This window comes from Colletotrichum godetiae (genome assembly GCF_030913485.1).
Source record: "Colletotrichum godetiae strain CBS 193.32 chromosome Unknown BDP55scaffold_82, whole genome shotgun sequence".
NCBI lineage: Eukaryota > Fungi > Ascomycota > Sordariomycetes > Glomerellales > Glomerellaceae > Colletotrichum > Colletotrichum godetiae.
In genome coordinates, this window is record NW_026851330.1 from 14,912 (window position 1) to 26,185 (window position 11,274).

General features: G+C 41.2%; 3 protein-coding genes across 3 annotated transcripts; 1 reads left to right on the forward strand and 2 right to left on the reverse strand.

The window, feature by feature from the left end:
- Positions 1-21: 21 nt before the first annotated feature.
- Positions 22-1,266, reverse strand: BDP55DRAFT_638305 (uncharacterized protein; the record flags this gene model as incomplete). Its single annotated transcript, XM_060573096.1, has 3 exons — positions 22-790; positions 843-1,152; positions 1,212-1,266. The coding sequence occupies 3 exons, from the start codon at positions 1,264-1,266 to the stop codon at positions 22-24; spliced, it is 1,134 nt and encodes a 377-aa protein (XP_060422659.1).
- Positions 1,267-7,518: 6,252 nt separating this feature from the next.
- On the forward strand, positions 7,519-8,618 carry BDP55DRAFT_684065 (uncharacterized protein). Its single transcript, XM_060576377.1, has one exon. The coding sequence runs from the start codon at positions 7,692-7,694 to the stop codon at positions 8,271-8,273; it is 582 nt and encodes a 193-aa protein (XP_060422660.1). The 5' UTR covers positions 7,519-7,691; the 3' UTR covers positions 8,274-8,618.
- A 164-nt stretch (positions 8,619-8,782) lies between these two features.
- On the reverse strand, positions 8,783-10,668 carry BDP55DRAFT_708512 (arabinose-proton symporter). The gene is made up of 5 exons (XM_060578103.1): positions 10,525-10,668; positions 10,310-10,429; positions 10,072-10,261; positions 9,952-10,007; positions 8,783-9,909 (listed from the first exon to the last, which is right to left on the reverse strand). The coding sequence occupies exons 1-5, from the start codon at positions 10,617-10,619 to the stop codon at positions 8,916-8,918; spliced, it is 1,455 nt and encodes a 484-aa protein (XP_060422661.1). The 5' UTR covers positions 10,620-10,668; the 3' UTR covers positions 8,783-8,915.
- Between the last annotated feature and the right edge of the window lie 606 nt (positions 10,669-11,274).

Genomic DNA, 11,274 nt, shown 5'->3' on the forward strand with positions numbered 1-11,274 from the left:
CGCCTGTGGAAGCAGTGGTTACTACCCGCTGTGCAATTTTCCAGCCTCTGGGAATAAACAAATAGCCATACGCTCCTCTTTCCAGTACCAAACGGCCGACATAGCCGCCCCTGGTCCGAGACCTAAGTGGGCGAGGAGAATGATGAGAGACGCATTAACAACATTAACGTCAGCCCGGCCGACTCGCCTTAGGTCCCATACGGCGCCGATGCACCACACATATGAAGCAATGAAGAAACCCCAAAAATCGACCACGAAAATGTTGAGAAACGCCTGATCCAGGGGCATTGGGTTGACGGAATACGTCGGGGAAAATACCCCAGCGAAGGATAGGGCGGCGTCACTTAGAATCGTCAGTAGCACAGACCAGTGCAAAAAGACACCAAGAATGCCGGTAACAAAGTAGAGCTGCTTCAGGGATGCGCTATCGGTGGGCTCATCTTTGACGCGTGGTAGTCGCTTCTCCTTTGCGCTCAGAGATCTCTGCCAGCGGTTTATCATGCCCAGGAGCATTGTCAACAGAGGGACGTAGCATGGATATGGCTGCCAAAAAGTCTCCCAGTATTGTGCCGTCTCAGCCTCACTCCACGGAAGGAACATGAGCACTGTCGGCAGGAAATATCCAAGCAAAGTGGCAGGGAGAAGAGCCTTGGCGTACTCAACGGGGACTGCCTTGCGCAAAGGCCACCAGTACGGCTCTACATCCGAGATCGACGTATAAACAGCGTAGTAAAGAGGCATGAAGAAGCCGACACCCGTTGATTGGAAAAGAATAAACCAAAAGCTTGGGCTGTGACGACATCAGCAAAGCCTTCAGAGACTGTTGCGTGTGGGAAACTTACAAAGCTAAAAGAGTGAGGGCATTGCGTTTTCGGAACGACTCCACCATCCAGATACAGATTGGCTGACCGATGAGGCCCAGGAAGTAGACTTGCATCATCCTGAAGCTTGGGTTCCATCCCCGAAGACCTGGCATAAAGATTACAGCCAGGAAGACAAAATATTGGTCGAGAGCAGTTACACCGGTATATGCTGTTACAAGCTTGAACGAGGGGTCTGACTCGAATACTCCCGTCGTTATGACCTTCTCCACGAGAGGAATCAGGTCCCAGCTTTTAGGGAGAATCCACATGCCATAGTAGACGGCCACGGCTAAGAAACGTAAAGGAAGATGAACAGCCACTTTAGGGGACCTCGCGTTTTGGGCTCACGTAGAAGATCGTCTTTAAAAGGAATCGATCTCTCCTCTCGTCCAACGGGAAGCATTTCCAGCTTCTCGCTCGCTGGTATCTGGCACGAGAAGTTGAAAGTGACATCTTCCTTATCAATCAGAGGAAGAATATTAAAAGCCGTAAATCTCTTAAACCCGTCATCTCGCGCTTCAGTGAGCTGCTAGTTATGGGAGTACTCCATGATATCAACGGTTCGCTAATGGCGAGTCGCTTGCAAACGACTGAAGATGTCATCCAGCTGGCTAGTAGTCAGGTGTCCCGTAGATAACGCTTTCAGACTTTCTACAAGCAGGTTCGTGAGGCGCGCCGCGGTCTCGATATCGGCATTACCTCCATGGCCACCAACTAGGTGGAACTAGGGCTTTTTTCAGTCCATACGAGATTAAGCCGTGGTATCGGACTTACCTTGTTGTTATTATTATTATATTTAACGCCGTGGCGGCCGGGCTAGAGCCCTTACCGCAGACCTCCCGAAGGGTATATAGCGTGGAGGGCCGTAAGCCAAGGCTACCTACTCTACAATACATCATCTTTTTACATCGTCCTCCAAATCATACCTTATAGCCACTACATATTCTATCTATCCCCGGTTCCCGCTAGTACCCCAGTTTCATTCTTTCCTAAATCGTCCCTTAGAATCGGGAGGTTCTTTATAATCCGTACTTATATCTATATAAATATAAATATTACTATTACAAATAGATCTTCTAAAAAAAATCCGTTATATAAAAAAAGGCCTCGAAGCCTTATAAGTCGGTAATTAATTTTTTAAAATAGGCCTCGAAAGATCCTATAGGGCCTATAGGCTCGGGTATACTATAAGAGTAAAAGGTCGGCCACCGTTACCTCCTTACTAGCATTAATCAATAATAAACCAAATAGTCTATATCTTTTGCCTCTTTATAAAAGTATATTATTAAAGTATCGTCGTAGTTAAAACGTCGGTAATATTATTTAAAGTCCCTATAACCTAATCGTACCGCTAGTAGGTAATATAATATAGCCTATAATAAGGCTAGTTTAAAAAGACTAAATAGAGCTACCTCAAGCCCTAAGTCCGTATATTATAGCCTTCGCTCTTTATATTACTATTTCCTATAATAGCCCTATAGTTTTTCCTTTATAAGCCGCTTAATACTTACTAATATTGTTATTTAACCTATCTGTACCGATAGTATCGTTCTTTTTTTAGCTAGCCGGTCTGCAGCCTTATTTCCTTTAATACCTTAATATCCTAAAGACTAGTACGTCTATATATTAAAAATCCTAATTACTTTTTAGATTTTAAAGAATGCTTTTTATAACGAGTCCGGTGCTTTACCGTAAATACCTTATATAATGTTAATATTATTAATATATATATAGATTAAATAACCGTAATTAATAAATAAAGCCCTTTTAAGGCTAGCTCGTGCTCCTTTGACCTTAGTATTAAATACTTTTACTAGTTTAAGTTAGCCGTACCCTTATACTATACGTTTAAAATCTTAATAAATAATAAAGCCGTACCCTACGGCTCCGTTCGTCGCCCTAGAGCCGTTTAAAAAAACGATTATATAGCTTTCCGGTATTATTTTTAGCTAATATTTAAAATCTTTTATAGCCTCTTCTTTATATTAAACTATTATCTAATCCTATAAGCTTAGTAGGTACTATAATTAAAAGAACGCTAATCTTCCGTATTTTAATAGAAATTTAGCTGTCCGTTATAGTCTCGTTTATTACTATCCTTATTAAGAAAGCCGTACGATTAATAAGTATTAGTGATCGATCCTCTATAGTTAGACTACGGCTTATAAACGGATGCCCTTTAGAGCAACTTTAGTTAACGGTAAGCTAGCGTTTTGGAGGAGGCTATTAGTTAGTATTATCCTCTAGATAAGTAAAATGGCCTTTATTGCCGCTATAATAACGCTATTAATCTTCTATATAAGCCCCTTCTAACTTATATTAATAGGTCTTCTTTAAAAAAGCGGATTTGTGTTTATTTCCGCTTAGTGTTTCGAAGCCGGCTTTATAATACCTATATACTATATTTCGGCATTAAAAAGCGTAATCGGTAGTACGTAGGAGATAACGGCTTTTCGTATAGCGGCCGCTAATAGTCCTCTCTTTATATTTATAAATTACCTCAGGTATTAAGCTACCTTTTTTACTATAACTATTTTTATATCGATATAATACTGGAAGGATAATCTTTTATCAAACTAGACACCCAGCTAGTATATAGGTTTTATTAAGGCCTTAACTACTAAATCCCCTACCTTAACCTTTAATAGCTCCGCTAACTAACCGTACTTCTTAATAAAATAAATAATCTCGCACTTATTTAAATTAAAAAAGACCTTATTCTTTAAACCCTATCTAAAAATACCGGCTACGCTTTAATTAAATATTATAACGTTACTTTCTAGAGAGGGGCTTATAGCTAAAGTAGTAATATCGTCTATATACCTAAATCGTATATCCAGGTTATTTTTAAGTATTTCTATAATATAAAGTAAAAAAACGATAAAAGATAAAAGCGACCTTTATAATAGCCCGTATAATAAAAAAAAATATTCTATTATACTTTCTTTTAATCGGACTTTAATAATACGGATATAATAGAAGCTAAAAATAAGTTTAATTAAGCCGTATAGCTATCCCTATTAATATAGTTTAATAATAAGCTAATTTTGAAAGACGGAATCGAACGCCCCTTTTATATCTATAATTAGAAATATCGCTGTAAGCCTTTTTAAGAGGGCTATTTTGATATTATAAGCGAAGTAGGTCGTTAGATCGATGGCTAACTTACCTTATAAAGCTCTGATCTATTACGGACTAACGATATATTTAATAATCGCTAAGGATACCATCCTTTTAACTATTAATCTCTTAAGTCCTTTACCTAGGTACGAGAGGAGTATAATCGGACGCTAGGACCCGAACTTAGAGGTATCCTTATCGGCCTTTTAAATTATAACTACCTTAGCTCTATAAAAAGATAAAGGAAAATAGCCGGCCCGTATATAAGATTAAAATAACTATTTAACCGGCTTTAAAATAACGCCCTAATAAGCTTAGAGGAGGCGTATAGTAATCCCGTCCATATTAGGGGTCGTTATTTTTATTAAAATAACCGTCTTTACTTCTTCTCTATTAATATTATCTTATTAAATAATCGCTCACTTTAAGATAACGGGTATATTAAATAGGTTACTTAATATATTATCTTCCGTACTAAACCTATCGAAAAGAGCTTTCTAGAGCGCTTAGGCCTTTTTATTAATATCCTCGATCGTTTAATTATCTATAATTAATAAGGGTATTTTAATTAATAAGCTCGCCTTCCGCTAACCTATAACTTAATAAAGGTCCCGGTCTAAAGCAACTCTATTAATCTTTCCGGCCTAATATATTTATTTAACCTTTTTTATAATACTTAAGAATACCTTCCGCTCTTTTATTAAAAAAGAATTTATATTTTATTCCGTTTCCTAGGCTTATAGGTTACGGGCAGTACGGTACGTTCTATAAGCCTTTATATATTCCTCTGTCTACTAAGCCGCGCCTTTTTCTTATTTTCCTTTTTTCTTATTAACCGCCTTAATAGCTCGGGAAAAAAGCTCGATAATATAATTTACTTACTTATTTAGGTCTACTGGAATAAGTTAATCTTCTAAATTAAATATCGTAGCTAGCCCCCTTTCGATTAGGTCTCTTAGCTAAGGTAGTACCGAATCGGGCACTAATAATAACCGTAATTATAGGTAGCCCTCTCCCTATAACATTAAGCGTTTAAATAGTAATATAACGGCCATAATAGCCTTATAATTAGCTCTTAAGTATAACTATAAGCTGACCTATATATGCGTAAAAAAGATATTAAAAAAAGCCAGGTCTAGAATATATCCGCAATCCTAAATTACTACCCTAACTTTATTAATAAAAAAAAGATTATAGCTATTTACCTAGCCTATAATATTATCTCCCTAGTTCCCGTTCCTTATCCCAGGCTCTTAAAAATAATAATATACGTTAAAGTTACTTATAATTAAAGCTTGCTCTGGGGGTTTAAATTTTAGTAATATCCCTATTATACGGTTATAAGGGTTGCGGGGTTATCTATATATATTAACGATAATCATTATTTTATCGACTACTAGCTATAATATATCTTTTATATAGATAAGCCTTTATTACTTTACCGTCATCCTTATCCCTTTATATATATAGATTAATACTTTTAGTTTAGTTCTTTTACTATTTTAAAAATCGACTAGGACGAAAGAGTTAAAACCCGGGTATATATTTAATTATATATTTCTATCCTTCTAGCCCGTCTAGAGTTCCTAAACAAGGACTATATCTATCTAAACCTCCTAATAGAACTATAAGAAAGCCGTATATACTAGGGAGATTTTTCTAACGTTACCCTATATAATGTATAGCATCCGTAAGGTCGCCGCTCTTAGCTTATATTTTTAAATTAAGTTTAAGGTAAATATAAGCATTCGTAATATTATAATTTAGCTTCTATACTACCTATTAGCTCCTATTTAATATAAGTAGTATAAGACGGTTAATAAAGGTATTATTAGGGGAATCTTTATCCTTGCCTTTATCTACCTCATTTTTATCTATACTACTACTATTAATATTTCTATTACTAAAGTAAACAATCGAGCTTATAGAGGGCATTCTTATACGTACGCGCTTAATACCGGGTTACTAGTTCTAATTAGTAAAGATAGGGACGCTTACCGCCTCCTAGCTATTATTAGATTAAATAACCTTATATAGAATATCCGATATTTTCTAACTAACCTTCTAAATCTAAGCCCGCTCCTTTCGACTAAGAAAAAAAATAACGCTATTTATAACCAAGGGCCTCGCTAGGTAGTCTATATAGCTAATTTAAAAGGGGCCGCAATAATTAATATATTAGGGCCTAGCCATATAGGGTCCCGTTTTATATAAATCGGAAGGTTTTCTATAATTATTATAGATCGGTTATCGTCTATAGAACTAGTTAAAATAATAGCTCTAATAACCGAGGTCGTATTAAATAAGCATCCTTTATTTCTTAACGAGCAAAGATCTACCGCTTTAGTTAAAGAGCCTAAAGGGCATAACTTTTAATATAAATAATATAAACTAAAATATTTTATTCATAATTAAGTTAAACCTAAAGTAGGACGGTTAAACAAAAACAGGCTTTTATCCTATCTATATAAAGACCTCATCTTTAATAAATATAATTAGGTCTAGAACGTCCTTACCAATATTATATAGTTTTATTAAATATCGTAGCATAACATAAATATACTACTTAATAGGCATTTCGACCTAATAAGTACCGAAGCATTCCACTAGCTTTACCTTATTTATAAGTAATTTTTCTTATATTTATTTATTTCGTAGCTTTAAAGAGTAACCTATACTAATATAATAAATATAGGGAAAGTCTATTAGCCCTAAGCCAACGGCCTTATAAACGATCTATTATATAGTAAATAATATAATCTTCTAAACGGCCGTTAAACTTTCTTTTAGGACGTAGGCAAAGATATAGAGGTCCTCCTTCGGTTATACCTATAGCTAATCCTTAATAAAGAGTATAGCCTTTAGGTAGGTAGAGCTTTAGTAGCTCTAGCCGCTCCGGGTCGTTATAGTAATATTACCTACTATTAGTATAACGATAGCTGCCTAACTCCGGGCCGTTATTAAGCTTATTTTATAATTAATTAATCTTTTAAAAGTTTAAATAACATAAATAATAGCTTTTTTTATAATCTATTTTCTAGAACCGTTAAAATTAGTAATAACGTTATCGACGGATTATATAATAATTAAAAAAACGTCTTTTTATACCTTATATTATTTAGCTTCTTTTATAAAGGCTATTAAGATAGACCCTATAATAGATCCGTTTAGAGTAGATATAATAAAGGCTACGGGCCCCTCGGCTAAAATAAGGGCGTCGGTAATAGTATTAAGCTAGCTTCCCGTTAGGCTAGGCCAGGTCGGCTATACCTCGGCATTATAGTATTATTTAATTCTTAAAGTAAGGTTCGGCTCCGGAGGTATCCCGGAGCCTAATTCGGGGTTAGCTTAGTTGGCCAATATTAGTCCGGTACCTAACGGCGGCTATAAGGCCATTGCGGATGCGGGCTCCGGTAAAGGGAGGTGAAGAGTTTTCGGCTATTAATAATTTGGTAGTAGGCTCACTTATTCACTAACAGCAGATGCTAAGAAAAATTAGGCGAGAGGGAAGTTCCGGACTTACCTTGTGACACGAGTCTCCGACTGTTGACACTCTGCCAAAATGCCATGTACTGTAAACATGCTCCACAAGCGGTGTCATAGAGACGCTGACTTTGCTCCTGATGAGCTCTGACATCTGGACGCCAGGAAGGATGTACTCATTCGAGAAGGTCGCCACCGCGTCCTCCACATCGGTCTCAGCTCCAGATGAAGTACCTTACCACAATGTGTGTCCTCCACAGGCCGCAGGTTTTCTGCTCTGCTCCTGGGCCCGAGTTTGGCGTGACCAGAGCATCGTCGCGGGAGAAGCTCACTAAGTCCGCCATTGCCATGACCAAGCTCGCGCTCGAGATGGAATTGGGCGACCAGCTTCGTTACCTATCCAACATCAGCATACCAGTCTTCTTATCGGCCGCACTAGTACACGCCTTGGAGGTCCGTTCGCCAGACGAGGAGGTCAGAAACATCAGCATTGGTCGTTTTTACCAGTGTTTTCACGTTTTGAGCGAGCTTCAAGAGATGTACGCCTCAGCAGACTACGCAGTCCGGTTTCTGGAGATGGTGCTGGACAGAATGAAGACTAAGATTCCCATGCTCAGATTGACTTCTAGCGCTCCATCAAGGCAAGGTTCAAACGTTCGGAAAGGCTTGACGCCACTGGACGGCGCTTCGAGCTCGAAGCCTCAGGCTCGGAGGACAGATTCTTCAGTCGAACCCCTCAGCCGAACCCCTCAATGCCCTGTGTCCCGACCAAACTCAGTCACTCACACCCTTTTTGGGTCCCTTTGACACTTGGCCTGTGATAGCAGAAGGACTTCTCATGACCAATCATAACCAGCTGGAAGTCGGAGCGGTCGGCGAGTCTTTATTCTCAAGTTCATGGGCGGATGTAGATGCGCTGCTTCCGGTCCTGTTAGATAATGCCTCTAGTTGATAAGAATGACCTCGAGCACTCTGCTCCAGTTCGAAAAACCGAGTCTGCTCTAACGTCTCTGTTAACGTCTCTATCACTTTCTTTTGTATACCACCTTTAGTGACTTCAGTCTTCATAGTCACACCTCGAGTGTCAACGGACAGCCAAATGATGACACACCGTTATAAGACGGAGCAGAAATTCTCCCTACTTCATCTTGGTCTCTTGTTAAACTTATTACCAATTGAAAGAGAGCTCAGTGCCGCAGCTAGAATTGCTCAAAGCATCCCGCTCAAAAACAAAAGTGTGAACGAAATCACGCAACCAAGTCCAAAAGTTTGCAACTATGTCCACTCCTTTGCCACTCAAAACAACCAGCTTCGGTAGTTGTTTCATCTTAGTCTTCAAGCTTTGGACCATTAAACGTAGCCTGAAGACCTTTCCACATGATGTACGACGCCATCATCCTTTGGCGCTCCCTTGAGTTTGGAATCCATCTCGTGATCGGCAGCCTTTCTTTACTCCTCTTCCTCAGCCTGGGTAGCATGACTGTAGTGGACAGCTACTTTCTCGCCAAAGGCCTCGCTGATGTCCTCGAGAGACTTCTTGGAAGTCTCGGGGAAGAAGAAGTAGACGATTAATAGATAGCATGCTGTGGGTACAATGAGCACAAGGAAGAACCTCCAAGTAATCTTCTCCAGAGCGATTGGTGCGACCATGAGCATGATCAATGATGCCAGAGCGCTGTTGACGATGCCAAAGGCGCTGCCCTGACTGCGAATGTGGTTCGGGAAGATCTCTGTCAGGTACACGAATTGCGTCGCATCTATGCAGCAGCCGTAGAACGCGATGAATAGGTAGATGAAAAAGACGGCGGCGTTCAGGCCTGTGATGTTGTCTGTACCCAGATATTTGGCCTGCAAGGCCCACTCGCAGATGAGCGAGACCAAGATGCCGGATATCCCTACGAGAAGAAACTTGCGGCGGCCGAAGCGGTCAAGACAAAGTGCCGTAATGATGTTGCCGAGGAAGTCAACTGTGACCCAGATTCCGAGAAGGAGCAGCGGCATATAGCCATCGAGGCCGAGACTGATGAACAGGAGGACGCCAGAATTGGAAAGAACGAGGGTTCCAGTGAGCTGGCCCCCCCACATGAGGACCATGGCGATGATGGTCCTCTTTCGATTTGGTGCAGTCCGCAAAAGCTCGTACCAGACAACTCCACTCTGGTTCTCTTGATCTTGTTCGACTTGTCGTCGAATTTGGTGAAATTCCTTGGCAACGCGTGAGATGGACGCTTCGTCATTGGACGCATGCAGACGCTTCAATACGGCATGGGCTTCTTCGAACCGGCCCTTTCGCATGAGCCATCTTGGAGAGTAAGGTAGCATAGATGATCCAGCGAGGAGAACCAGTACAGGCGCTGCCTGGAAAGCCATGGGAAAACGCCAAGGAAAGCTCGATGTAGAGCCGGATGCTGTGATAAAGTAGACACCGAGACTGATCCAAGAGCTCAATTAATAATCCACGCCAATTATTACACCGTGTATGGACACCATAAACCCGCGGGTCTCTGGCGTGCTAATCTCGCTCTGATACATGGGAATGATCTGTTTATGGTTGTTGCTTAGCAGAACTCGAACTTGTAGTTACTACACGTAGGATGGTACGAACGCTGAACAGCATGCCAAGGCCAAAGCCTGCAATGAAACGCGCGATCAAGAACATTGTAGTGTTGGTTGATCCGGCGCAGAGACCAGCCCCAATGCTCACGATCACAGCTCCAAGCTGCATGCTGTGTTTGCGAGAAAAGCGATCTGCAGACCAGGCACTAAAGACGGCCCCAAGAACCGCGCCCGCGGAACTAAGACATATGAATAGTCAGGGTGGATTGTAAGTTTTGCGCGGCGACCTGAGAGGCGCAAATTTACCGTTAAAGGCCCCAATCAAGGCACTCGTTTTGGCATAGCCAGGTGTGCCCGGCGGTGCCAAGTTCAGGAATACATAAAAAGATGGCTGTCCTATGATAGATCTATGATTTAACGCTACTAGCGAGCTGCCGCTACCAATGAAATATAAAGTATGCTCCATAAGCTGGGATGAGCATGATGATGGATCCAAGCTTACCCCATAATTGCAAGGCCATAAGAGCAGCCAATTGAGCCGATTGCAACAAACACCACAGCCCAGAGATTAAAGACGTTTGGTATAAACCGAGCCATGGCAGCGAAAAGGGGGTCTGGAACGAACACGGGCAAGGTAGAAGACAATTGTTTGAGTGATTGCAAATTTCAATGTGGAGGTGACAAATGGAACCCCTTTTTGTCGTTCCTGGCTGTAGGACGGTTCTTATCATTGAAACCGGCTCTCTTCAGCAGCGACGTTGGGGCACATAGTGAGAAGCATTTCCGGGATAGTTCCACCCCTCAATGGCAGTTTAGCTCGGGTCAAGGCGGGGTTGGCTAGTGCAGACGACGAAGGTAACCACTCGTCAAGAACAACATCTGCTCGTAGTCTCCCACCGGCTCCTGGTTCTGGCCATGTTGTGAATACGATGTGTATAACTAAGACGATCCGCGAAGAAATCGAAGCGAGTTCTATGTTTGGCTTAGCGCGACTGCCGATGTGGAGCCGCGGCGACGGATCGCTTAATGGGGGGACGGAAGATTGCGGGGTGAGTGCGGGGCAGGAATCTGGGGTAAAAGGGAGCTCGGCAAGCTTGGATGGCAAATAGATAAGAGGGCCGCGGTACCTTCATATTTGCCTCGGCCTGCTGCCGAACACACTGCAGTTTCTCTCCACACCCGCGATTTGACTGAGCACAAGACGATGAGATGAGTTCGACTCCGAAGACGTCCAACGCCAGGCCTACGCTGG